At 43.2% G+C, this 26,801-nt stretch overlaps 1 protein-coding gene and 1 long non-coding RNA gene across 2 annotated transcripts; both read right to left on the reverse strand.

The window, feature by feature from the left end:
- Positions 1-8,783: 8,783 nt before the first annotated feature.
- On the reverse strand, positions 8,784-10,322 carry LOC124189885. The gene is made up of 3 exons (XR_006872706.1): positions 9,541-10,322; positions 9,275-9,370; positions 8,784-9,059 (listed from the first exon to the last, which is right to left on the reverse strand). It is a non-coding gene; the product is annotated as an uncharacterized LOC124189885 (long non-coding RNA).
- Positions 10,323-11,505: 1,183 nt separating this feature from the next.
- Positions 11,506-26,784, reverse strand: LOC124189889 (Krueppel-like factor luna). The gene is made up of 4 exons (XM_046582396.1): positions 25,810-26,784; positions 20,793-21,076; positions 19,923-20,638; positions 11,506-13,429 (listed from the first exon to the last, which is right to left on the reverse strand). The coding sequence occupies exons 1-4, from the start codon at positions 25,909-25,911 to the stop codon at positions 13,254-13,256; spliced, it is 1,278 nt and encodes a 425-aa protein (XP_046438352.1). The 5' UTR covers positions 25,912-26,784; the 3' UTR covers positions 11,506-13,253.
- Positions 26,785-26,801: the final 17 nt, after the last annotated feature.

The following is a 26,801-nucleotide window of genomic DNA, read 5'->3' on the forward strand; positions in this document are numbered from 1 at the left end:
TCCCCATCGGCCGGGCGACGTCACCCCTTCAATTAGCAGCCGATTTCCATCCCATCTGGCTATTTGGGAAATATCTAACATATACACAAGACGAAGAAGGGGCCCGTGCGTTTGGGCTTGAACAGCACACAGGACCCAGCGGATGTTGTTTCAGCTTCTTCTTCTTCTTCGTCGCCCCTGGGGGTTGAATAACTTTGCTGTGCAGCGGGAGACTCTCTCTCTCTCTCTGCTATTCCACCAAAAGCTGTACACAATATTCTCGGATGACTTTGGACTTTCTCTCTCTCTGCTCAGTCCTATCCATCTTGTGCGCCTTCAAAGGAAGTCGTATGGAGGAAAAGGGGGGGAACGAAACTTCTTCTTTTCGGTTTTTTTTTTCTCTTCGAGAAAATGTTCAAATCTTTTTCCCATCGTCAGTAAATGTGCGAGCGTCAAAAAGATCTTTCAACAAAAGGGTTGGGCCTCTTGGAACAACCATGGCCGAGGCCTGTTGGGGCCATGACGAGCATTTCCAATTAACTTTGGATGGGCAGCATTTGACCCTTTCGCTGCTGCTGAGATATGGGCGCGCGCTCGCACGTTCCTTTTGGGCCGCTGTGTCCTTTATAGACAACCGTTGACTATTTTAGACGACGCCTATAGCCAACCCAAAAGAATACATAGGAAAAGAAGCAAACAATCCGACTCTCGCTATTCGTTCGTCACATCAATAAAAAACCAATAAAAAAGTTCCAAAAATCTTTTCTTCGTTTTCCCTTTTTGTTGTTTTTTTCACGCTGATAGCTGCGCTCGCAGGTGCACGAAAACAATTGACCAACCGTGTGATCTACGGCTCCTAACATGTTACTACAGAGACGCAAAAGAGAGAGAGAGTATTAGATAGATACCTTCGCCCACCTTTATTTTTCCCCCCTAGATAAAAACAAAATAAATAAAAAAGCGGTGCCTTATAGTGGCCTGCCTCACGCACGTAGAGACATCACGCGGGAATTGAACGGAACACACATTCGAGTAGAGTACAGTACTACACCGATAATCTAATCGCTTTCAGGGACGCTCAGGTCATAAATCCCCGACGACCGCTCGTCGTTCCACCGTCGTGAGTCCCACTGACTTTTTCTGCTCATCTGTGTCCTTCCTTCTCTCCTCTTTGGCTGGTTAGTCCCGCGGGAGAGAGTCGATACATCAACAACCCCACAAAAAAAAAGAAAAAGAAAAGAAAAAAGTCGGAAAAACGAAATTGAACAAATGAAGAAGAAGAAGAAAAAGGCGATGTAACGATATACATGGACACCCCACTGGGGGGTTACATCATTAGAGCATTTATCGTGCTTGTATATATTTTATTATATACATTCTGTGTTCTAGTCGAGTCACGGCCAAAAAATCTTTTGCACGAATGCCAAAAAAAAAGCAGCAGCGTCATTTTATTTACCATCAATATTTCATCTTCTTCTTCTTCTTGTAACGTCTCGAAATAATCCATTCGTCATTTTCGCTTTTTTCCCCCTTCCCTCTCTCTCCTATTGATGAGGGAAGCGGACGAAGATTTATATTCTCTTCGAGTTAGTCAGTCACTCAGTCAACTACTAACACACACACACAAGAACAAGGAAAGAAGAAGGGGGGATATAATAATCAGAAGAAGAAGAAGAAGAAGAAAGAGAGATGGCCGCTTTCCTGATTCTTTTCTCGGTCAATGAGTCTTTTCCGGCCGCATCCACACAATAATTGATGATTCAATCATCGGGAATGATGGCCAACATTAGACGTGGACTGAGGGGGACTACAATATATAGGCGGTGGGTGGTGAGTGCTGCGGGCGGACTCGGGCCCTTGCGGCGTTTAATAAACATTTAATTGTCGACTCTGTGTGTTGTTGGATCGCCTATATACTGTCTAATGCAGACCCCTATGACGTGTGCGCTTCATTTCACGATTTTTGTGTTTCCCCCCTCCCGGCAGCGCGCACCGAGAATGCCAATAGACGATCTAGTCAAAAATTGACCCGATCCATTTGTCCCGCGTCGTATTTATTTTCGAAAAAAACCCGCATCAGCTAAAAAAAAAAGAAAGAAAAAAGGCATTTGTCAACATGATGAAGCGTCAACGAGCAATTTGCTCATTCAATAAAAGACGAACGCCATTATTTTCGTTTCAACATTTTTTCGGGGGTTCGGTTTGTTTTTAACGACAGACGTCGTTCACCATTACATGGAAATAACTTTCGCTGATTCGTCGCTGTCTCTACTGAATTTCCTTTCTCTTTTTGAAAATAAAAGGGGCCAGCAGTGGCACATCATGAAGTCGTCGTCGTCGTCGGCTATTCACGTATTCTCCCGGTCTATAATGCGTCCGACATTTCTACGCAGCACTACGGGATGGTAAAAATAAGGGGGGAAGAAATAGAAGGAAACCGAAAATTGGATGGCAGCAGACAAAATAACCACCGAGACGATATTTATACACGACGGCGGTACACGAGGGCGGTTTTAACAGGGGGAAGAGAGGAGGATTGCCCTGGAGAGGTACAGACAGTAGCAGCGGGAATTTGCGGTCAAAGGCAAAAGAAAAAAAAAAGAAAAAACGTGTAATACCCCCGAGGAAATGTTGCGTGATTCTGGGCCACCAAATGTTACAAGAAGAAGACGGAAGAAAATATACACGTATTAAGAGTGTATGTCTCGAAGAATGTCTCTTTTTTTTTGAACGATCAATCCCCTCCATTTCCCTCCCGACTCTTTCCGAACATGACATCCATCATCGCATTTCTTCTTCTGATTATTATTTTTTATCTTTTTCCTTCTCCTTTTTTGAGAGAGAGATATAGACACGTCGATAATAGCTGTACACTACACTACACTACACTATAGAATAGACATATATACAAGACACGTCTTTTGCCTCGGTGACCGGATGAGCTCACACCGCAGTTTGCGGAAGCTTCTCAAAACCCAAACGACCGGTGTGAGTCGGTTTTTTCTTCTTCTTCTTTCGGGAAATAATTGGTGGGAAAAGAAAAGAACGAAAATTGGAAGGGAAAAAATAGACGCTCTATGTAAGGCATACAACAAGAGTAGTAGCTAATAATATCATTTGAAGGATATAGAGGAGCATTTTGCTTTCGAAACCGCTCGATCGTAGTCGCATAGACGAATACAATTCGATTTTCTATTTCTTATCCTATTTTACTTTTGTTTGTTGGACACTTCTGAGCACCCTTGTTGTTGTTGTCTACCTTTCTTTTTTTTATTTATTTTATCCGGCATTTTTCCCGTTTTCACCTGTTCGAGTTGCTCTTATCTCGTCGTCGGGTCGGAAAGTTCTGGTGACCGCGCGCCGTTCGTTCCGTTTGGACAAACACCGGGGCTTTTTTTTCCACCACCCGATAAAATAAAATAAAAATGTTCGGCGTGTTTTTTCTTGTCTCCTTCTGGGTCTAAACAGAATATCGAGCCAAAATGTTGCAACGCCACAACAAACACATCAGCCATTCGGGCAATTTTTATTTTAGTAAGAAAAAAAGCTGCGGACACACGTTCGGCGTCTTTCGGTTAAAAACAACAACTCGCAGAAATGAAAAGGGAAGAAAAAGAAGAAAAAATAAGCCCAAAGTTTCAAATTAAAACATTGCAGATGTTGCGGAAGTTGGGTCCCCCCTTCCACTTCCACCCCACACAACATATCCCCCCCCCCTCCTCTTCTCGAAACTGCGCCTAACTCCTCATCCGGGGGAATAGAAGCTGAGGGTTTCGTGTGTATGTGTGTGTGTACCAAAGGGAATAACTTCTCTCTATACATGAGCTCCGGCGCAACTCGGGAATGAACACACAGGGGAAAATAAAATAAAAGGGGGGCCAGCCCCAGTCCCAGACGACAGGCTGGCCCTCCATGTCTGCTGTGTGTTTTGTATGTCGAACCCAAAAATAAAACGGTTGGCAGAGAGAGAGAGTGCGCGCACACGCGCATATACACACGGCCGTCGCCCATATGGTCCGGCGCTGCTGCCTATATCCGCTGCTGCTGCTGTACCGGCCGTAAAAGTTTGGCTGGGGAGGAGTGTAGACACATCCAGCAGTGAGGATTGTTTAATGTACACAACCCCGCCACCTCATGTGTGTGTCCCACAGCAGCCAGCCAGCCAGCCAGCCCCGTTTCCCCCCCTCTCTTTCTACAACTATATTCAGAGTTAGCACAGAAAGAAGAAGGGACACGTCACCCACAAGAGGGGTGGGGTCGCAACCGAGGGACATTTCACACGCACATGCTATCCGTCATTCCCTCTCTCTCTCTCGTGTTGTTTTGTATATTATTTAGCAGAAAGGCCCCACCGTGTGCCCCACCACCACCAGAGGCCCCTTCCCACCCGTTTAAAAGGTCATCTGTCCGTCCTGTCCGAGTTCCCGTTTTTATTTATGTCCCTCACACGCCGATTTCTATGCAAAAATGAGAGATTTGAAATAACACCGCGGTTGACACTCACTTAATTTTTGAACGGCACGACAGACTTTGTTTTTTCTTTTCTTCTCCGTCATTTATTTGTCGCCACAAATGTAAACCGGTTGCGTAATAATATAAAAAGAAACCAAAAAACCGCTGTCGGGATTTGATTCGGGACCGTGTCAGTGTGTAATGATGAAATTCCTTGACGACGTTTGCGGGTGTAAATGGCGACTCGACACGAAAGAGATAAAAGGGCGCGGTTGAATAGTTATCATCAAATCAGATAGTACAAAAAAACAGGGTGGCGTGAATTTCCCAAGAAATCTCACCCACCCCACCCCCACCCGCGTCAACCGGAAGTTTAAGGTTTATTTTTTGTTGCGTAACTTTTCTTTTTTTTTCTTCTTTTACTATAAGCGTCGAGTTTATTATTTCCCCCCAACACGAAACGATGACACAGTCGGCGGGACACGCCGGGAAAGAAAGAAAATTGGGTAAAATGCCAAGCTCAACTCTTTTTTTTTCCCCCATTTTTTGTTGTTGTTGTTGTTGTTGCTCCCGCGTTTCCTCCCGGCAGCGATATCCCGTATATATTATTCAAGTCTATTACACACGACGAGCAGAGGCTACACATATTTCGCCTTGTTGCGGCGATTGTTTGGCGTAGGGAGGAGACCCCACTTCCTTCCCGCAGCGATACTTATCGTTCGTCTACTCTCAAAACTCGTCGTCGTCGTCGTGTGTTACTTGCGACAAATACACACAACCGTCGTACGACACAATCTGTCGGTCTCTGCCACGGGAAAAGAGACAGAGGACGGACTTATTGCGAGTGTAACAAGACAATAAGAACATCACAAGAGACAGCAAAAATAGCGTGTAGGTTCTTATATAAATCGGGCACACACACAGGCGGCGGCGGCGTCTGCCATCAACGGGCGGAATAGAACAAAACGGGTGGAAGCAACGGAATAATAAAGAGAGAACATCCTGCTGAGTCGCATACACACACAAACATCTCGCGGAAGAAAAAAGAAGAAATGTTTTAGCTTTTCTTCTTCTTCTTCGTCGTTGCCTCGGCAACCAAACAGCCTATTGCATAAATCTAAAATTCATTGCCTTTTGTCAGCAGCTCGACGACGACGACCCTTCCAACTTTTTTTGTTCTTCTCTTCTTCCCAATTGGAAAATTTGATTTTGTTATTATTCCATTATCTTCTCAGATGAAATACAACAGACGGGACGCAGAGAGAGAGAGACGAGCTTATTGATTGCTGGGTCAAAAAATAAAATTTAAAAACAATGAATTTTTATTTTTTCTACGGAGAAAAACGTGGCCGAGCATCTGGCTCACGAATCAAATCGTAATTTGCTCATAGATGTACACACACAAGATGTTTTTTTAACCTAAAAGAGAAGAAAAAATAAAAATAAAAATGCGCTTTCTTTATATTGTTGCGACATGACTGAGTAAAAGTAGAAGCGAAATGTTTTCAGAGATAAATCTCGGCACCAAAAGAAGAAGAAGAAGCGACTTGACCCAAATCTTCTTGGCGGTTTGTGTTTGCCGCCAATGCGCACAGGTCCAAACAATATGTTTCCCCCCGTCCGGCGTGACAGTTATTGAGATTGACAATGGCCAGCACTAAACCAGTCGTGTCTAACACGCTGCCGATTCAATCACTCGCCCAGTCTTTCTGCTCGCTCTCACTGAGCCAGCAGCTGATTTTGAAAAATAAAAAAAGGTCTTTTTGGCTGGACTCATTATCAAGTAAACGGGCCGGCTGTCCATTATTCGCTTTAACAATGATGAGGGCACACACAAAATGTCTCTCCGTTTTGAGGCCATTGCGAAATGTTGTAGGACACAACGATCGAAAATGTTTAACTCGTTTTTTTATCGGAAACCCCCCAGCTGTGCTGTTATTATCCTCGTCGGCAACATGTCAAATGGTTGCCGACAAATATATTCGATTCGTACGGCTGATAGTTTCGGTCTATAATACTATCCAGTAGTCTTTCTCTCTCTCTCTACACAGTTTTTGGCCAAATGCTATTTTGCTGCTGCTGTCCTATGCTCTGCGAAAAGATAACGGGTGGTGGCAGTCTAGACCGCAGCGGGAACAAGAGTGTGTTGCACGTAATAACAATATTCCTATACAACTGAAAAAGAAAAGAAGAAATAATAATAATACTGCAGCAGCAGCTACTTGGGTTATACACACGAATCCATCTCACAACTTTCCCTCTCGTTTCCCAAGGTTCTCTCTGCCGAAGCCCAAAAGGGTCTCCCTTCCATCACGTGACCCACATCCTGTTTTTTTATACAATAGTAAAAAGACAAGACAGAAAGAGAGAGAGAGAGAGACAGCATGTTCAGGCAGCCTCCTCACGAATCTCCGGCTAGGAATTTCAATCACGTCCGCGGTGGCGGCAGCAGCAGCAGCAGCGGCGTATATAGTCAATGGCTTCCTTATACGTTGCCACTTGCACACAGTTATACTTTACTACACTATATTTCTCTCTCTAGACTATACTCTCTATGTATGCGCTTATAGGCGAGCTGTAGCCATATAGACGACACATAAGCACTTAAAGAGAAAAAGTGGACACATCGTCCGCGTAGTATAACCCCCCCTCAACTTCTTTTGCCCGTCTCTTTTTTGAGTGGACGTGTTTATACATTTTCTTTCTTCTTTTTCCCAGCAGCGGGCGAGAGACTGGCGAGCGAGACGGTCAGAAGAAAGATGGCGGCGATCAAAGTGGAATGAGAGATTGGCTTTTTCGTCTTTGCAGCTTTAAAAAAGAAAAAACAAAATAGACAAACATTCCGGATAGATTTTTTGGTTGGGGTTTGAGAAAATGAGAAAATTCGTTTCGGCTTTCTATTGAGTGGACCAAAAATGGTCGTCAATGGAATAGAAACAAGTGACGACCCGAGTGTGCGTGAAAAATTCTTTCGAAAATGGAGAGAGAGAGAGGAAAAAACCGGAATGGAATAGGGAAATTTGAATTTTTAAATTTGAATTTACAACAAAAAAACAAAAGAGAGACGATTGGATTGCCAGTCTGGAAAACGTTCAAGCAACTGCAAACCAAAAGACTCAAAGTGACACTTGCAACAACAAAAACAACAACAACAGACGAACAATTCACGCACGTTTGGACGTAATGCGAGACGAGGGCAAAAGTCGATGAATGGGCATGAATAATCAGCTATTCGTCAGGTTTCCATTTTCCTTCATCTTCTTCTTATGTTTTACTACCCCACATCACTAGAAATTTGAATTCCTCCCTCCTTCCCATTTTGGGATAACTGCGCTTGTGGCTTATATAGTCCCCCCCCCCTTCCCCCGGTTATTGCTTCGACCTTCCAGCGGAATTGATGAGTGTTTGATTTACACATCCAGCAGCCCAAGTCCCAACGGCCAAGGCGACTGTTAAGGAATGCATATTTGATATCACGACGCGACGTCGATATTACATTTCCGCATTTTACGGCCACCACCACCACCACCACCACCCTGCGGCCCTTTTAATACATTCCCTCCCTCACAACGTGAGTCGGTACCGATTTCCTCCTCGTCGTCGTCGTTCATATCAAGTCTCGGCAGGCTGCGGCGTGAGCCTGGTCTTAAATATTTCGCCCTCCCCTCCCCCTCTGACTGGGAATAAATCCGACGTGATTAACCCTTTCGCCTTTTTTTTTAGTTGGACCCGACATTTCAACAGATCCGGTTCGACCCCATTTTCTTCGCTGATTGGAATAATGGACTCGATATTATTAAAAACAACCAAGGCACCGTTTGTTCCTTGAAAATTTAAGGCCACATTCTTCTTGTTAAAGAATCGCTGGGGTTCTGCCCTCGCCGCCGCCGCCGCCAAGTTTTTTTACGTTCAATTAACAAAAGGCCAAAGAATTCGAAAATTCTTAATCGAAAGTTTTGTCCGCCCATAAAAATCGAATCAATTCTTCCTATTAAAGGGAAAAAAAAGGAAAAACAAAAATTGCATGGGCATTGCTGGGGATTTTAAGAGGGTAGATGTGTGTATGAATGAAATAACAACGAGGAGGTACCGGTGTGGCGGCTGGTCCCTCTTGATCATACAATTTTTAATTGCACTTTCCTGGAAGTGTTTAAAAGTTCAAACATGTTCGAATTTGATTCATTAACCCACAGATAAAGTTGTGGGGTACAAAAACAGGCCTGATCTCCAGACGTTCAACAAACGAGTTATTTAATGAACCCTAACTGAGTCAACAAAAATGGCAAGAGAAAACAGTTCCAGTCAGAGTCAATCGCATAGCTCAGGAATAATCGTACTCCGTACTATGTCACGATTTAAAAACAAAGCAACCAGAGAGTCAAAAAAGGAAGAATAGAGAAACAATTTTCCTACCTTAAAGCCCGGGAAATCCACAGCCAGGCATCTGCAGTTGCTCCATCCATCCTCAGAAAAGTTGAATCCACCAGGCGGGATATAGGAAAAGTCTCGTGAATACCCCCACACTCACATGGGTGTACACGTGGACATTTCAAGAACGGGGAAGAAGAGATCCGTAACTCGACCGACATCCTGGGTAGATACTCCAACTCAAACGGGATGCTGTTTATCTAAATGCAAAATCAAAAATGGGTTACGAAAAATATTAACAGAAACTACTAATAAGGAAGGAAAAGTTGAAATGAGACAGTGGGCAAACCCTAATTATTTACAAGCAGGAGAAGTCAAGGTTTCCATGTAATACACTGCATTTATGCAAGTCATATTACATCATTAAAATATCTAGCAGACATCACAGGTTAATAAAAGCAACGAAAATCACTACCCAAGCGATGATGGTGAGGTTGTTGCTGTTGACAGGTAAATACCAGCAGAAGTGAAAACTGGCATATATTTTTTGTAACGATGGCAGGCCTCAAATCTGCACAAAAGAAAAGGGTTACATAGTGCAAACAACCTGCCATGCATCGGCAGGGGGGCTTACATGATGAATGCTAGTCAGGAACTCACAGCATTTCACAAATGTGGAACAGGTTTCTCTTCAATTTAAGCCCCCATAAGCATTACATTTGTATTCTTAGTTTGATTTACCTGCCAAACGGCATGGCGTGGAGAGCATGGAGAGTCGCGACACCAGTTTCACACGAGACACGACGACCACATTTTTGTAGTTTTATTTGTTGTGCTTTGTTTCGTGCAGCAACGTGTGTACGTTTGCCAAAAAGTATGATGGTTCCGTTTTCTTTGTAATCTTTTCAACTTTGTCTCTTGTTCCATGCTTGTTTGAAACTTTTCAACAAAGCAGACGACAACTTTTGACTGTTGTTCTACTATGCCCATTAGCAATCTTTAAGAAATCGATTAAACAATTAAAAATCGACTCTTCCTTTTTTAAAAATCCTTCCCGCTCAAAAACAATCAAAAGCGGTTTTGTGACCCACGACATCCGCTGAACTGATCGGGATGATTCTAGTCTCTAAAAATTATTCCTCTTGGCTTCCAAGAGAAAATTATAGACTGGTATCCCGCTGATTGGAATGTGGACTTTTGAGCCGACACGACAGAATTTTCGCCGCGCGGCCTTTATTACCGAATAATAATAATAACGATGATACTTAAAACGTCTCGAATGTCGCTATAGACGCACAAGAAAAAACTCAGTGTCCTCGAGGGGCATAAGGGGGGAGAAAGGAGAAAAAAAAATGAATGCATAATATATAATAACACGCACATATGGATGAAAGTGATGGGGCGGAGCTCAGCGTCTCTGTCTTCTCTCCATATTCCAACTGCAACCCAACCAAAAAAACGTATGCGGCGCATTAGTTTGGACAGGAGCCAGAGTCCGGGAGGAGCTGCCCGGCGCCCCACCAAAAAAAAAATAAATAAAATGATAGAAAAAATGATAGAAAAAAAAAAAAACTTGGAATAATAATAATAATAGTAAAAGGAAATGATGTATATCGTATAAGTTTCTGAACGAAAACGAGTATAAATGATGAAGCCCTCACACACACAGAGGGGGTAAACAATATTCTTTGTATGAACCAAGGATAGTTTTATTTTTTTTTTTGTTTTAGAAAACAAACCGGTTTCTATCAAACAAAAAGGTAGTCGGACCACCTCCATCTTTGATTCTCCTCAGGCTTCACCCTCCCTCAAGACTTTTTGGAAGGGGGTTTATGTTATTCCAATACAAGACAAAACTGGTAGGGTTCTTTTTCTTTTTCACGTGATGAGCCGTTCATAACGTCGAGCAGGGTCCTCATTAGTGAACGGTGAAGGACGGGAATGAGGTACCGAGAAGAGCACATTCCCCCCTTTTTTTTATTATTATTATTTTGGTATGAGCCAAGGGGGTCAAACATCCGCAGTTCATCATAAACGGGAAAACAAAACGCGGGCCATTCATTGGCGTGAAACGACGAGGGCCTTGGATTCCAATCGGCTCTCGCACACACGCGCGTCATCACTTGAGAGATGTTGACATCATCAACAGAGACGCGAGAAGAAGAAATGCGCACTCGACTGGGGAAAAAATTTTCTTTTTACGACATCACGACGGGACGAGGTGAAGGACGAAACGAGACAACATCCATTCCAGCGTCCGCCCATTTACGGCGCAGGAGTTTTTTTTTTTTTTACCAAGAAGAAACAAAAAAGAACGAACGAACGAACGAACTCCGGGTGGTTTCGGCAAACAACGTTTCAACTCATTCCGCGTTGCGTTCGCTCCTTCTGTCGCCCCTTTTCTTCTCGTCTAGTGCTCGGCGTGAATACCAAATGAACGTTTCAGCCACTTTGGAAATGCCATCACGGTCCATCCGTCTTTAAAAATTTTTAAAATAAAATAAAAGAAACTTTTTGTAAAAAGAAATATTAAATAAAGTGATGAACGAAATTTCGAATTTTTGTAAGATATATTTTTTGTATCATCTTATTTTTTTGTTGTTGTCTTCATTTGGAACATTTTTCATTTAATAGCATTTTTGTCGCGTTTTCTTTTTGCTGATTCGTTTCTCTCTCGTCTGTTTTATTTATTTTTTTTATTTTTTGGAGGGGATTTTATTTTTAATTGATTTTGTTCGGAGGAGGAAATTAATTGCATGCACATATTTCTTGGTGTGAAGATCGAGAGGATCACGACTTTGCAACACAGAGAGAGAGAGAGAGGATAAGAATATGGTCAACGGTATACGAAAAATAAAACGAAAAGGAAAAAAGGGGTTTTATAAAATAGAAACAAATGAAGCCACGAAATATTTCATTTGATCAAATTAAAGGCGGGCGAAACAAAAACAACAAGGATCGACACAAGACGAAAAATCAAAGAAAACAAACTCGAAATCAAACGAAAGTGAACACAATCGTCGCTCGCAAATATTTTCTTCCCCCATGATTTCATTAATGAACAGAATTCAGAAGGTGGTATATTACTACTAACTTTATTAGTGGGGAGGAGGGAGCTGTTGTTTTTTTTTTTAATTATTATTATTTTGTGCTGGAAGTCAATTTGTGTTTTTCGGGGGTGTTGGATCTGAAGGAAAAATAAAAAAGTGGGGGGTGGAAGAAAATGCAAGTTAACGTGGGAGGGGATCAAAGGAGGAAACAAATATTTTTCTCTCATCAGCCAGCAGAAAAAGCATCAGCTCAAAAATGTGTGTGTGTACATAACATATATCATATCGCGCGGTCCACCACAAAAATTTTATATATATAATATATATTTACTTTTGTTTCTTTTTACTTTTTTTTAATCTCTTCTCCCCATTTTTTTTTTTACTTTGTATTTAATTTCTTTTTTTTTCGTATAAAAATTGTCACAATCCACAAGAGCAAAAGAAGAATGGCGTCGCCAAAAAATACTAAACAAAATTTGAATACAAACGGATTTTTTCTTTTTAAATAAAGAAGGTTTACAAGCTTTTTTTTCTTTCGCCCTAAACCGGATTTTCAATAAAGCTGAATATTTTTGTATTTTTTATTTTATTTTTATTTTATTTTACTTTCTGGTTGTTATCCTGTAGTAAGAAGAGAGAAATTGAAAGGAAGGAAGTAGTGAATGGGGAGAAGAAGAAGAAACTGGAATTCAATAGATTTTCAGAAGTCGGCCCAGTTCTTTTGTTGGCATGGTCGTTCGTCAATCAAAAAATTGCTTTTTCGTTCGACATCTTCACACTCTCGGCCATGAAGGATTCTTTCAAAAAAGATGAATAACTAGAAGAGATTGAACTTGTGTCAAACCAGAAAAAAATTTGGGTTGGATTTTTGTGTGTGTGGAGGAGAGAGAGAAAAAAAAAACCAACAGTCAAAGCTTGGGGGGGATACAACGACGAATTTGACGAACCTTTTGATAACAAATGTCGTCATTGCGCAACAACGTCAAAGCTCCAACATTGGGGAGATGGGGTGAAAAAAAAGGGATTCAGCAAATACAAGCTCATTTCAAACATTGTGTGTGTGGAGGGGGGGAAGACGAGAAAACATAATTATTATCATTATTATTTATTATTGATTTTTTTTTTTTTTTGTGTTTTTAAAAAATAACAAATCAATTGCCACACAGAAAAAATTGCTCCGTTTTGCCCAATTTTGGTTGTTAATTTATACTTTTTGTTCGATGTGCGGCGACCGCAGACGCGTGAATGAAAATTACAATTTCAGAATTTAAAAAAAAAAAGGTTCGCGGGGATAATTCTAATAGAAATAATAATTCCCAAATAAAAATGGCTAACAAAACGAGAGAAACGACACGCGTGTTTTATATACCAACTTCATGCATCCATTTTGTTGTTGTCGATTTCTTATTGGTGACGTTTGAGGTGGAGGGCCAAGTGGTCGGAGCGGGAGAAACTGCGTTCGCAATGAACGCACTTGAACGGTTTGGCGCCCGTGTGTTTGCGGTAATGGCGGGTCAGCTCGTCTGAGCGGGCGAATCGCCACTGACATCCCTCCCATGAGCACTGGTACGGCTTTTCTCCTGTTTGGGAAAAAATGAAACAAAAAAATGGATAAATATTTAGAATTCAAATGTTGTTCCATCATGTTCGTTCGTCATCGTGAGCGACACCTTAGGGTAAAACAAAAAACAAAAAAAATCGTTGCCGAGCTTGTAACGTGACGACGCATTCGGTTGTCAAGGGGGGGGGGGGAAGAAAATCGTATATCCGACCTCTGGTAAAACCCACCGGAAATGAAATTCAATGTTTTTTTGAATTATTTATAGAACGCGCGCCACGACCGAGTCCTGAACGAAACAAGACGGCGAGCTACACAAAACACTAGGAATTTTCTTTTTAATTCCAAAACAGGTTTTTTGTTTCTTATTTTTATTTTATTTTCCAGCTCCATTCTAAACAAGAAAAATGATTTTTTAATTCTCGACCAATCCGATGGATTTCTCGTGTCTAGCCAGGAAGAAAGAAAAAACCAGTCAAAATAATAAAGAAAAAAGGAGCACGCCAGATGTATGTATACTATTCTTATTCTTCAAATTTTTTCGAGCTACCGTGATGAATATGAAATCGTGCACTTTTTCTTCTTCTCCGTTTTTCTGTCGCTCTCTTCCATTCTTATTTTTACGGCATTTTCAGCTGGAAAATGGGGGAAACTCACCCAAAAAAAGAGCAGCTGAGAGAGAGAGAGGAGGCGACGCCACGGCTATAAATAACTAAGCGTGATGTGTGTGGAATGAGTTTTTCTTCTCTACGTCTATACCGCACACACGTTGAACACTTCTTCTCTCTTTCTCTTTTCGATTCTCCGGGGCTCTTTTTATGCACGTACTAACCGGCGCAGCATTTCCATTCTTATATATTTTTCCCCCAACACACCGAAATATGTTCTCTTAAGAAGATTTGAAAAGAAAAAGAAGAAGCGCAAGGTTTTCTTTTTGAAAGGAGAAAAATTGAAGTGAACCGGGGCGCCCTGGCCCGGCGTGAAAGGTGTTGGAAAAAAGACGAAAGAAACACCCGCCGACTGATTATTACACTATACGTGGTACGTGATGCGGCATCTTGCCAAAACCGTGCATTCCTTTTAGCAGTTCATTGTCGGGGGGAAAAAGAAGAAGAAGGGACTGACGGGCGGATGAGAGGACATGTCTCACCCTCATCGATTCTCGTCCGTCCGCAACGTGCAGGGTATTGCCGAAACATCGAAATTGAGCGAGGCCAAATAGTAGGACTTTGGAAAAGTTTAGTAAGTTATATACCGGCCGGTGAGTATATATCGATTACTATAGAGACTATCTCCCCTGGATGCTCTTCTTGCCACTGCTGATCTATATAGCAAAGTTGGTTTCATTCTTCACGTCTGTTATCCCTTGCAGGGGCTCTTATTTTATTTATCAAAAAGAAAATCTCGTTGTTTTTCGTTTTTTTTGTTATCCCCCTCCTTTTGTTTGGATGTGAAGCAACTCTCCCGAAATCGGATCATAACGTCAAGAGAGCCAAGAAGTCTGAGGTACTCTCCACCAGCCCCACGCAACGATATAGAGTCAGGAATGGGTGAGTCAGTTTCTCTCTCTGGCGAATGAATCCCGGGGTCTATCATCAAGCGGCGCGTCGACTCTGGCGCAGAGAGAGGGTGGGGGGAATCGATCCGTCTGGGTCGCTCGGATGGCGGGGGGAAGAAGGGAAAAAAAGGGACCGGACCCACCGCACAGACGACGTCTATAACTGAGCTGCTGGTGTATTTTTCTTCTTTCTTTTTCTCTCTGTTTTTTCTTTTCATTCGGGATACGGGCAATCTACTTCCACTTTGATCTTTGCCAAGTGCCTACTATCAGACTACCAGCTACTGTGTGTGTGCTGTGCCACTCGGCTCCCCCGTTTCGTCCTTCGTCTCCACTTTCGTCGACGCTGGCAACTCTTTTTTCCTCTTTTTAGACTTTTTCTTTCTTTTTGTGGAGTCCCGGACGCCGGCTAATTCGCACAGTCGTTATGGGTTACGTTATAGCGCGTTCCACTCTCTTCTTCTTCTTTTCTCCTGGTCCTCGGTATAGGGTACAGTCGTCGATTGTTTCGTCGCCTTTTCAAACGCGGGCCAATCGATAGGGAAAATAATAAAAGAATGAAGGACGGAAAAGAGCAAACGACGGCGGCGATAGAGCGGCGACAGAACGGACATTTTATTACTTCGAGAAGAAGAGGAGAGAGAGCTACAAATGTTAACAAGAGAAGAACTAATCAGCCGGGCTATTAGTCCCGACATGCCGAGCTATTCCCCCCCACCAACCAACCAACCGACTGCGCTGATAAAATGGGGGGGAGACGGACCATATCGATCGCCGACGGCCAATCAAAAAAAGGGAAAAAAGCAAAACGAGCCATGACAAATGCAACAAGAATTTCCAGCTGGTGCGTCGTGGTTCTCTCTCTCGGCCGCCAATAGATCGACCACATGTGATAAGATGACGAAATATGTGGAAAATGGATCTGGCCGAAGGGCACGAGCCTCATTCCTTCCCCCCTCTTCCACCCAAAACAACTCGGGAAATTCATGAATCACAAAAATTGGGGAGAGAAGAACCCAGTGGCCGGACTCTTTTTTATTATATTATATAAAGAACAACTTTTTCTAGCTACATGTGTGTGTGTAGAGCCATGTGTTTTTCTTCCGATGTAATCCAAACCGAACCCCCCCACGGTCGTACTTTCTGATCCCTTGTTCGATATTTCATTTCACGGGAGGTGACGCTGCCCGGCTGCTCGTACCCCCGTCAGGGTACCAAGAAGAAGGAAAAACAAAAAGACGGACGAAAATAAAAAAATCGAAGGCAAGAATAGATGTGCGATCTTATCTGGGCATTAAATAGACAAAGAAGGACCCACAAATACAACAGAAAATGTCATACGCCCTTCAAGGTATATACTATATGTACGAGGACACGAAATCGATAGCTTCACCATACGCACACGTCTGTTACTGAGGAGGGTGGAAGTATGTCGTGCCCAGTTAGGGTGAGTAGTAGTCCCTGTGAAATACAAAACTTACGTCGACCGGGTCCAGGGAGGTTTAACAAAATTGAACCCGACGACTGTTTGGACTGTCTGAGTACGTATTGATTCACTCCCGTCACCTCACACATCGCCAATGACATGGCCACCCCTCTCTAAAAAAATGTCCACACCCAACTCATAAAAAAAAAGATGAAGAATTTCGGTGCGTGCAAAAAAGGGAGAAAAATCGGGAAATGAAAAGAGCTGGGTGGTGGGGGGTGTTTGATAAATCGACACCCCCCTCTCTTCGTTCAAGACTTTTATGATGCGATGGAGGGGGGGTTTGTTCGTTACAATATCAAAAGAGAAACTTTTTCGGTGTAGTAGAGCTGGGCTCCCCCCCCCTCTTCTCTGTATATTGCAGTCTATAAATAATGACGGCAATCTCCCCGGCTGAAGCATCTCGCACGCGCTCTATACGTTTTTGGGAGACTAGACGACGACCCTTTAACCCTCCATCCATACACCACCACCACCGCCACCCAACACTCAAATTACACGCGGCATTTTCGGGATTTTCGAGCCAACATTATTCAAAAAGGGGGACGGACCGACAACTCTTAAGCTAATGAAGAAAAAAGGGTTGATTCTCTCTTCGTCTTATTTTCTTGAGTCTTCGTTAAAGACTTGATGATGGCGCACTAAAGTTCCCTTTTTTTCTTTTAAAAAATAATAAAAAGAAAAAAAAAAGGACAACTTTTGAAAGTTTCTTTTTATTATTGTTTGAGGTAAAATGAGGAGGGTTGTATTGTTATATAGTTGTAAGTAAGTAACTTAATGGCCCGGCTACTAATGGCGGTACTAACTTTTTTTTCCCCTTTCTTTAACCAAAGAGGAGTCAAACGACTTCAACTTCCAGCCGATTATCTTTTATCAAGATGTGTTTTTATTCTATTTTCTTTTACGGGGTTTTTGTATTTTTTCTACCCAAAACGGAAATGGCCGACTCATGTGATAAAACACATCTCCTCTGTTTGTCTCTTTTCTTTTTTTTCGCGGGGAGAACAATTCGAAACGACATCCAGGAAGGGCGGTATAAATAAATAATACTGGACGCTCCGGCGTACATGTATACAGTGTATAACAATGGCGTTTGTGCAGTGGAAGAAAGAAATGTCCATGAATGTCATTTATCCTCCCCAGTGTATACTTGTGTTGCCTACGAGTTATAATCTGAAAGCTTTCCTCGCCCCGCTAGCAGCAATTAAAAATCATACACACACGTCTATTGCGCAACGAATAAAAAAGAAAAAAAAAAGCCAGACAGTCTGGGTGGGGAGAAAGGGAGTGAGTCATTCTAGTCACGTGCTTGTCAATAACACGGAGAGCATTAAGACCACCAAAAGTCTCATCCAATTCCGCCAAAGCCCAGACCAAGACCCCCTTATAACAGAAGAAGAAGAAGGAAAAACCTTGTAGTAGTTGTTGTATATGGTCGTAAAATGTATTAAGATCGCATCATCTATTATCGGCTCTGTCACGAATTGGAACGCACAAAACGTTCAGGGAGGACAGATGTCCTTTTCCTATTTTTGTTTTAAAATAAAACCACTCTGTACGAAAAAATTCTTTTATATATGAAGCCTAGTCTGGGTTGTATGCTACATTTTGAATGGGGGGGGGGGATCATTTGTCGTTGTCGCAGGGTCCCATTTTTTATTCATTGATCACGACGGAATCCATTTCCCATTTATATCATTGCAAAAGAAGAGAGGGGGGGGGGAATATAAAACGGGTTTCAAATGATGGCCGGCTTCATACAAGACAGAGAAGGGGAGGGTTCAAACTCGCCCCGGTCGGTTCGTAAAACTGTTAAGTGCGCAGTCTAGAGAGAGTAGCAAGTTGAGTGAGATGGAAAGATCGAGTTACCGACTGCAAGGAGGGGAGCTAGCGACTCGGCATCGATCCTTTTTTTTTTTCCTATTGGATTACAACTGATCGACATTTCCATTCCAAATAAATCTTTATTTCCATTAGAATTCATTCCAAAATAAACAAAAGAAAAAAAAAATGATTTGTTGTTTTTTTTTTGTCCTCAGCCAAATTTCCAAGTCAATTCCGACTTCCTCTCAGCTAGAAAAATGGCATCACGATCAAGTTTAACGATGTGGAACGTTCTCTCTTTTATTCTTTTTAGCGAGAGTCGCTCCGGCGTTATTGATCTCCAACTTCTTTTGTTCGAGAGACTACACGTCGTGTCATCATGTTATTTTTCTTTTCTCTTTTTCAGACACCCAGGTCGTGCCAAATAAATTGCCGGTGATGGAAGGAGCGAAACAAAAAACGGATGCTGTGCTATTCGGCACACTCTCGCTATTACCTCACTTCAAGGTCTGTACCGTGTGAGGCTATTTCGATAGCCTATACTATATAGTACGTACTGCGGGTGTGTAAACCAGTGGACCAGACATCGACTAGACTAAAAATAGTTGCGGAAAAATAAAACAAAAAAAACCTCCTCCTCCCTACCAGATGGAAGAGGAGGAGGCTTTGCCATGGGCGGAATGGTATTTATAAATCAAGTTGCGTGTGTGTACCACCCGACTCTCTCGCTACTCTTCAAGATGTTTCGTTTTCATCCAGCGCCTATACCTAACCTAACCTAACCTACTCTTTTTCCCTACCCTGTTTTTGATCGACTAAAGCTTCCGGAGAGGGGAAGCAAAAGAAACTTGAGGGGGGTGGTCCCTTCCGGCTGTTGTACTTTTTTGTTTCTTTCTACAAATGTATAGGACGACGTGTACGCACTTTTGGTGGTGGCCTCTTTCGCCACATCAAAATCAAATAAGAAAAAGAAACGCGGACACGTGGGCACACATGGCGTACACAATCTTGACAACACAAACCTTCCCCCCTCTTTCTAGCCCTGCGGAGTAATACACGGCCATCTCCTTTTTTTTTCTGTGAGCATATCCATACGATGGAACAAAAGGGATGAGAAGGGGGGGGGGACCGTTCATTGACGCGTGCAACAGCACGTGTCTCCTGTCACGGACTTGCAAAGTCAGTCAACAACAACACAGCCCTCAAACTCTCCCAACAGCCCCACACCGGCTGGATGGTGGATGGATGGATGGACCCGGTTATTTTTTCTTCCTTCTAACCCTCCCATCCCTTTCCTTCTAAGTTCTCCTACTCCTCCTGAGAGACAGAGGTTTCCTGCGCACGCGAAAACATTCCGCCGGATCGATAGAGCGCATCGTAACTGCAACCAGACTGAGAGCAGAGCAGAAAGAAAAAGAAGTTGATCCTCCTCCTCCTCCTTTACCAGCCGGAACTGACACCCGACAATCTCTCGGTGACTGTCAGCAAACAGATCAATAAGATGTGCCGACTGTTTGATGTTTGTTGGGGTCTCTCAAGTCGACCAACAACAAAGAAGGAAAGACTCGAAACGTGTTGTGTGTGACACGTCAATCACCTCCGGCCCGACTTGTATGTTGTTGTTGTTGTTGTTGATGGATTAAATACCTGTGTGGGTCCTCTGGTGAGCCTTGAGATGAGAGCTCTTGGTGTAGACCTTCTTGCATCCGGGAAATTGGCACTTGTGGATGCGGCGACGCTCGGCGACTCCGCCCCGTGAGGTGGCGGGAGTCAGGCCCAGGGCCGTCAACGTTCTGACAGCCGCCGCCGCTGCGTTCCGGCTCGTCTGCGTACCGCTGAGTTCGGCGGCGGCGGCGACGTTGTCAGCGACGTTGTTGGCAGCAGTGACGTTGTTGTTGACCGAGACTTTGCCATTGGCGTTGCGGTTGGCCGCTGTCGCCGACTTGAGTGCCGAGACCATTGAGGCGCGGATGGATTCAGGACTGGAAGGCGGGGTGAGAAGTTGACCTCCTCCTCGTGGCGTCTTGTGGTGATGGTGATAGATTCTGACAGGTCCTCGGTGGTTGGGGCGGTGGTGGTGGTGACTGTTGTTGTTGGAACTAGTGTGCGAACTGCTGCAACTGCTGCTGTACGGATGGATCCGCAGCGTCGGGTCCAGGTCGCCCAGACTGTCCCACGAGCCGCGACTGGATCGCGAACTGGCCGAACTCAAACTCACCGCATCCAGCGCTCTTCCGCCTTTCCTCTCCATTTCTTCTTCTTCTTCTTCTTCCTCCTCTTCTTCTTCCAGCTCGCGATCGCTCTCATCCGCTTCCGTCGACTCGTCGGCGTACGTTTCGCCCGCCCGCAATTTGAGTCCCAACCTGCCGAAGGGAATAAGAAATAAAAATTGAATATTCAAATGTCACACACAATCCAACGGATCGAATGATGAGCCATCCATCCGCTCCATCTCACATTTATAATAGACTCCAGATCCCCCAAAAAAGAAATAAAGAAAAGAAATGGAATCCATACCGAAGGGCGATTTGGTGGTGGTGCTTGTGAGCTCGTAGGAGTTGGCATCCGTCATCGGGATCCGTGTCGGGATCGACTGGCTCCTGTTTGAAAGACCAGGGCCACATGGGTGAGTTGACCGAGTCAGGAGCCAAATAGCTGGCCGGTTGGATGGAAGACGACAACATGTCAAAAGATTCGGCCCGGCGTAGGGCCGCCGCTGCTGACGAGGAGCAAAGCGGCGAAGATGACGGCTGCTGCTGTTGCGGCTCATCTTTCAAATACCGTTCCATCTCGTAGCACGTCTGCAGTCAAACGAAAAAAGAAAAGAAAAAGAAAATCAGCATTTCCCTCCTTTTTTTTCCCATTTCAAAAAAAGGAACGAAAAAATCAAATCAAATCTCTCCCCTTTCAAACGGAATCTATATATACGACACCGGATGTGACTGCCAATCGATCGATGGCCGGTCGCCACTTGGCCATCGGCGCCCAACGGCACTCACCAACAATTGGGTGTGGAGAGCATTAACCGGGCATCCCTTCACTCACTCCAGCCCTTCGTGAAAGGTGGAGGGGGGAATAATTCCGCTCCAATCACGCGAGTAGAACGAAACACACCAAGGCGGAAGCCGATCCGGACCGCATGAATCAATATTGGGATTTTTGACCACTTGATAAGCGTCCACTGTCGACTCTTTCCAGGACGACACGCTTCATTAAGGGCCCAGTAGACACAGGGAGCTGTGCACCAAATGATTAACATGGAGGCTTTTACCTTTGAGTTTAGTTATAGTACAACTACTTGGTAATCTTGTAAATAGTCTCAAAACTTGAGGGAGAGACGGGCAGCACCGTACTGATTCAATCAATCCGCTCTTCCCCTTCCTGCACTGAGCATTAACGTCATACGTACTCTACTAGGACCATACATGCAGTGCACAGTTATACTAGTCGAAAAAGTTTTTCCTTTTTTTTTCCCCCCGTCAAAACTTTATTTTTATTTTTTCCCTCTTCCTCTTTCCCCTTCCGGGCTTTTAGTAGTATTGATCTTTGCGCACGCAACCCCCCCCTTACCACTCCTTTCGCTATATAACCCTCCGCCCTGTGCACATCGATCCGACTCGATGTTATTCAATCTCTTAAGAGAGCGCGAGAGAGCTAGCGGGCCGGGCCCGTTTCTAATCCGGGCTTTAATGCACAATACACTGCCAATCAAACATTCAAAAGAGCTCTTGTGCATTTCTCTCTTTTTTATTTTCACGCACACACACAAAGGAGACAGGTTGTCATTTATATCCAGCCGGCAAATATTAATTTATTAATATTTTTTTTTTATTGCTGTACACGTGAACTATGACCGCACCCTCGACCTAACCCCAAAAGGGCGTCACCCTTCTTTGGGAATAATAACTTAATCCGCCCAATAATATCCAAAAAGAAATTTAAAAAAGAAGAAAAGAAAATGCAATAAGCTCTGACATCAGCCGTGACGTCATCATCTTTTAATCGAATGAGCGTGAAAAATCTTTGCACAGAGTCGAAAGCAAGAGATTCGGTTAGGAGAACAACACACACGACCAAGCAGGGAGAGAATAATACTACAAGAGAGATGGAAAAGAATCAATGTTGCGAGAACGAAGAAGAATAACAGACGGGAAATGCGGCAGGCGGACCGGAAGTCTGTCGAGCTGTATATGAAGAGTCTAGACACACACACACACACACACACACGGCCAGTTGGTTACGCTCGGCCGTTTTTATTCACCCAAAATCCTCGGTGACTATTTGGAGCCTATCAGGATCGCCAGCTGGTATCAATGTTATTTTATTTTAGTTTTTCTGATTTGAATTGTTTCATTTTTTTAGTTGTTCGTGTCCCGCTACGGGACATTAAATAGCCGGTATGTGTATATATACACTACACATATACACTAATGAAAGTAACGGACCGGTACCAACCCAGCGGGACAACTACGGAACTTGGAGGGTCGAAAAACCAGAACTATAACAACAAAAGAAAATCACGTCCACCACGTTGATATATAATAATAACAGCACAAAAGAAAAAGAAAATACTGTAAAATAAATAAATAAAAAAAGGTATTTAAAAAAAAAAAGAAAAGAGCAGCAAATCACGAATTTGCGGTTTTTGATTGGATCCCGACAAAAGATTAAAGAGGAACGGGCTTCGGGACGAGCTCGTTAGCAGCTTGTCGGGAGTTGACATTGGTCCTAATGGGCAGGAGGAGGTTGGCCAAACACCAAAAAAATTGACTCGTTGAGAGAGAGAGAGGGGAATGTGTTTTTTAGGTTGCGAGAACTCACGAAAGAAATTCATTAAACGCCATTGAAGGGCAACATTCGAAACTCTTTCAACCATCTCCAATTGCACATTTGTTGGAAAAATTTTCCTTTTTTTCTTTTTTGGGTTTCGTCTTTCCTTTCCAACAAAATTCCCAAACCGGAATTTCGGGAAATCTGCCAAGAAATTAATTCTCTCTAAATCATTTAAATAAATCTAAATTACACTTTTCAAAAACACATCCATTCTGGCTAATCGATTGGCCCGTCTCGAGTGCTAATGACGATCCTCTTCTTCTTTATACCTCTCCAGTCGGTTTTTTGATGAGGAAAAAAGTAAAAAGAAGAAACCTGCTGTCCCTGGCACACACAACAGTCAAGAAGAAGGGTGGAGGAGGCCCAAACCCATTTTTTCAGGGGGGGTTTCTCTCAAAGGAAAGGTGGGCACACTACTATAAGGCTCTTATCTCATAGCACCACCCGTGGCGCTCCCACCTACCTCCCACAATCTTTTTCTCCTTTTTACCTATGAAAGAAAAACATTCCAGGTTTAACTTTTAGGTTTTTTTTTATCTCATTCCCTGCGGCTTCAACATTTTCTTTATTTTTTTCCCCTTGGAAATTTTACACACACGAGCGTTGTAAGGTGTAGGGGAAACGAGATTCATCGCCGCAGGGTCTCAGGTGAAAAAAAAGAATCCGACTAGAGCGCCATCTGTAAAACCAGTATAAACCGGTTGTCGGGAGATTAAGGGTATGATGAGGGAACCTTCAGGAAATAGCAACAACAACAACAACAATTCAATTGTCTAGTTAGAAGAGGATCGTTTCCGCACTCTTCATTGTAAAACTAGGCCCCTACCCAAACGCGTGACTCTCGTCTCCTCGGCAAGATTTCCCATCCATTTGGGGGGGGGGGGGGGAAAAAGAAAAATGTTTTGTTCAAAAATAGTAAACCCCCCGCCACACACAGAATGAGGGATTGTAAAACTTGGAATTGTGCGTATACGTATTACTACAACTACCTGTCTGTCCAACCGTGAGAGGGGGGTGATGTTTTTGTTTGAAAATAAATAAAGAAAAGAAAAAAAAAACACTTTTCCTCCCCACTCCAATGTAGCGTCACATTCTGATATGAATATATACACCTGACCGCAGAATTTTTTTTTCTTCTTCTCCAACTATTATTTTTCCAAATAATTTTGTTGTTTTTGAAAAGGTGAAAAAAAAAAGACTTGGGCGCATTTTTTTTTTTTTCGGTTCTCTTGCGGTTGGGGAAAAAAGAAGTCGCTGATGCGAGCGGTCAGTCGGTTATTCTGCTACACGTGAGTTGGCCCACTGTGAAGTTTTGCTGCACACCTGTCTTTTTCGGTCATTTCTTTCCAAGGTGAAGATTCCAGACATTTCGGTTGCCTTTCCACGCACACAGCCATCACTTGGGAATGTTCCCGACTCTGTTGTTGTGTGTGTACGTGCAAAAAGAAAAAAGAAACCACACCACACTAGCAAAAGAGCTAAGAGAAATAAAAAGTTGGCCGGATCTGTCATGGCAGACATGGCGGCTAAAGCTACAGTCAGACATTCATGTGTGTACACGCCAACATTCGTGAGACAGTGACCCCATTCCCGTTGACCCTACCCCGTCTTCCGCTGGATGCGTTCCTCTACACACCTACGTACGTGTACGTTCTCCGACAGACGGCCATTTTGATGGCGTGTCAACCAAAGTTGACTAACCAGTTGAGAATGATTCGTTATCTTCGAACCATTCAAGTAGACAGAAGGGAAGAAAAAAGAGAGAAACTGGCGGGAGAAAACCTTCCATTTTGGCCTTGTTTTTTTCTTTCTTAAATGTTTGATCGTAACCGTCTGATTCCACCTTAAGCTCGTTACATGTTGCCGAGTTTTTAATGGCTTCCGTTTGGTGCGTGAATTGTAAAGCCGTTTGTTTGTTACGTCGAACGCCGACCCCACCTAATAAAGAATGCAACGTCGGAACCGGCTTAGACTGGAAAAGGATTTGTCGATTTCCGATAGCTTAGCTTGGGAAAATATATAAGAAAATCACGTCAACACTTGTTATTCGCCTTTTCGAATCGCACGCAGCTGTCTGGGTGGCAAAAAACACAGACAGAGACCCACACATTGATTTCAATCGTGTAGTACGTCCTTCTGGTTGCCTTTTCATTTTACTTTTTAAATTATCAACCCGAACCTGTTTTCTGGAATGTCATAGAATTATATACGTATATACCAAGAATGCCCTCTGCAATCTTTTCCGGTGAAGAAATTGCCCTTAATCTATCTCAAAAGAATTGAGAAATCCCATCGAGCGTATCGGATATGGCGGAATGATAAGACAATTATCAACTGACGATCGATATTCTTCCCCCATTTTTGTTTTTGTTACTTTTGGTCGGAGTACATGAGAACTAATTCCGCGGTTTCCTCCATTTCCTTCCCGCCATCAAAAAAATATTCTTTCAAATTGAATTTCCCTCCGACGTATAAAAACAAAATCGGAATTTTATTTTAACTCCACCCCACAACAACAGACACAATAGGGCGCCCCCACGTGAAGCGTGAGAAGGTCCACACGACCAACACTCCCGTTGTAATGAGGGAGTTGTAATTCATGGCGGGTCACACACACAACCCAACACAACCAACCCAAATAAATCCCATCAACAAAATTTGACACAGAAGATACGAAAAAGAAAAGAAAAAGGTAATTCACCTGTTCCCAGTGATCTTCGAGTGACGTCTGTGCCGAAAGGTATCCAGTATCGTGGACGACTTGCAACTCCCGAAAAATGTTTCCACTCGGTAAGATATCCATTTTGAAGAACTTGTGGGTCTAAATGTCGGGTTAAATATTTGTTTGTTTCACACACACACACAGACACACCGAGAGAGAGAACGATGATGAATTTCTTTCACAATTTCAAAAGCAGCGTGACGCTCGAGTGTTGGGATAAAAAGAAACAGCTTGCAAGAGACGAGTGAATCATGCCAGCGATGACATCATCGACCGGAATCACGTTGCGCGCATGTTCCGCTCTCTCACGTAAACAACTTATATTTTTTATTGGATTCTCCTTTTACTTTTTTGCACACACACACACACAGCACAACACACACACACTGCCTACTTTCCTTTTCGTTCAATGACTTTGTCGAACGATCTAAAAGCAGACGACGCACAGAAGAATGGCCAAGTTCTTCTTTTCTTTTGATTTCGCTTTGTTGTTTCAAACTGTTGCCCGCAGCACCTCTCACCCAACCGTCACTGTCTACACCGTTCGGATAAGAATGTGGCGGGAAAAGAACAGGAATTCTTCAAGATGGCGACTCACTAATAAAGGTATACACACACACACACAAAAACAAAACTTCTTTTTTTCTCTCTCCTAAATATATATATATATTTCTAAGACTGTCGAAACGTTTTTCAGACCCAGCACGGAATTTTTCTTTTTTTTACTCTTTGACGAATAAACAAACTCGGTCGTTGTCTCAACACTCACACACGCACACACACACGTTTCTCTCGAGTGTGTATACACACACACACACACCGTGGTGTAGGTAAGTTGAGAGAGTAACAAAAGGCTTTTCTTTTTCTATTTTTTCAAAAAGTTTCGATATATCCACCGGCTGGTTGGTTAGTACATCCACTCGCGACTGACGTTCGCGCCGAACTGAAAAATTGTTTCTGGGGGGAGCCGA

The sequence above is a fragment of the Daphnia pulex genome, chromosome 1, assembly GCF_021134715.1.
Source record: "Daphnia pulex isolate KAP4 chromosome 1, ASM2113471v1".
In the NCBI taxonomy this organism is placed as follows: Eukaryota; Metazoa; Arthropoda; class Branchiopoda; order Diplostraca; family Daphniidae; genus Daphnia; species Daphnia pulex.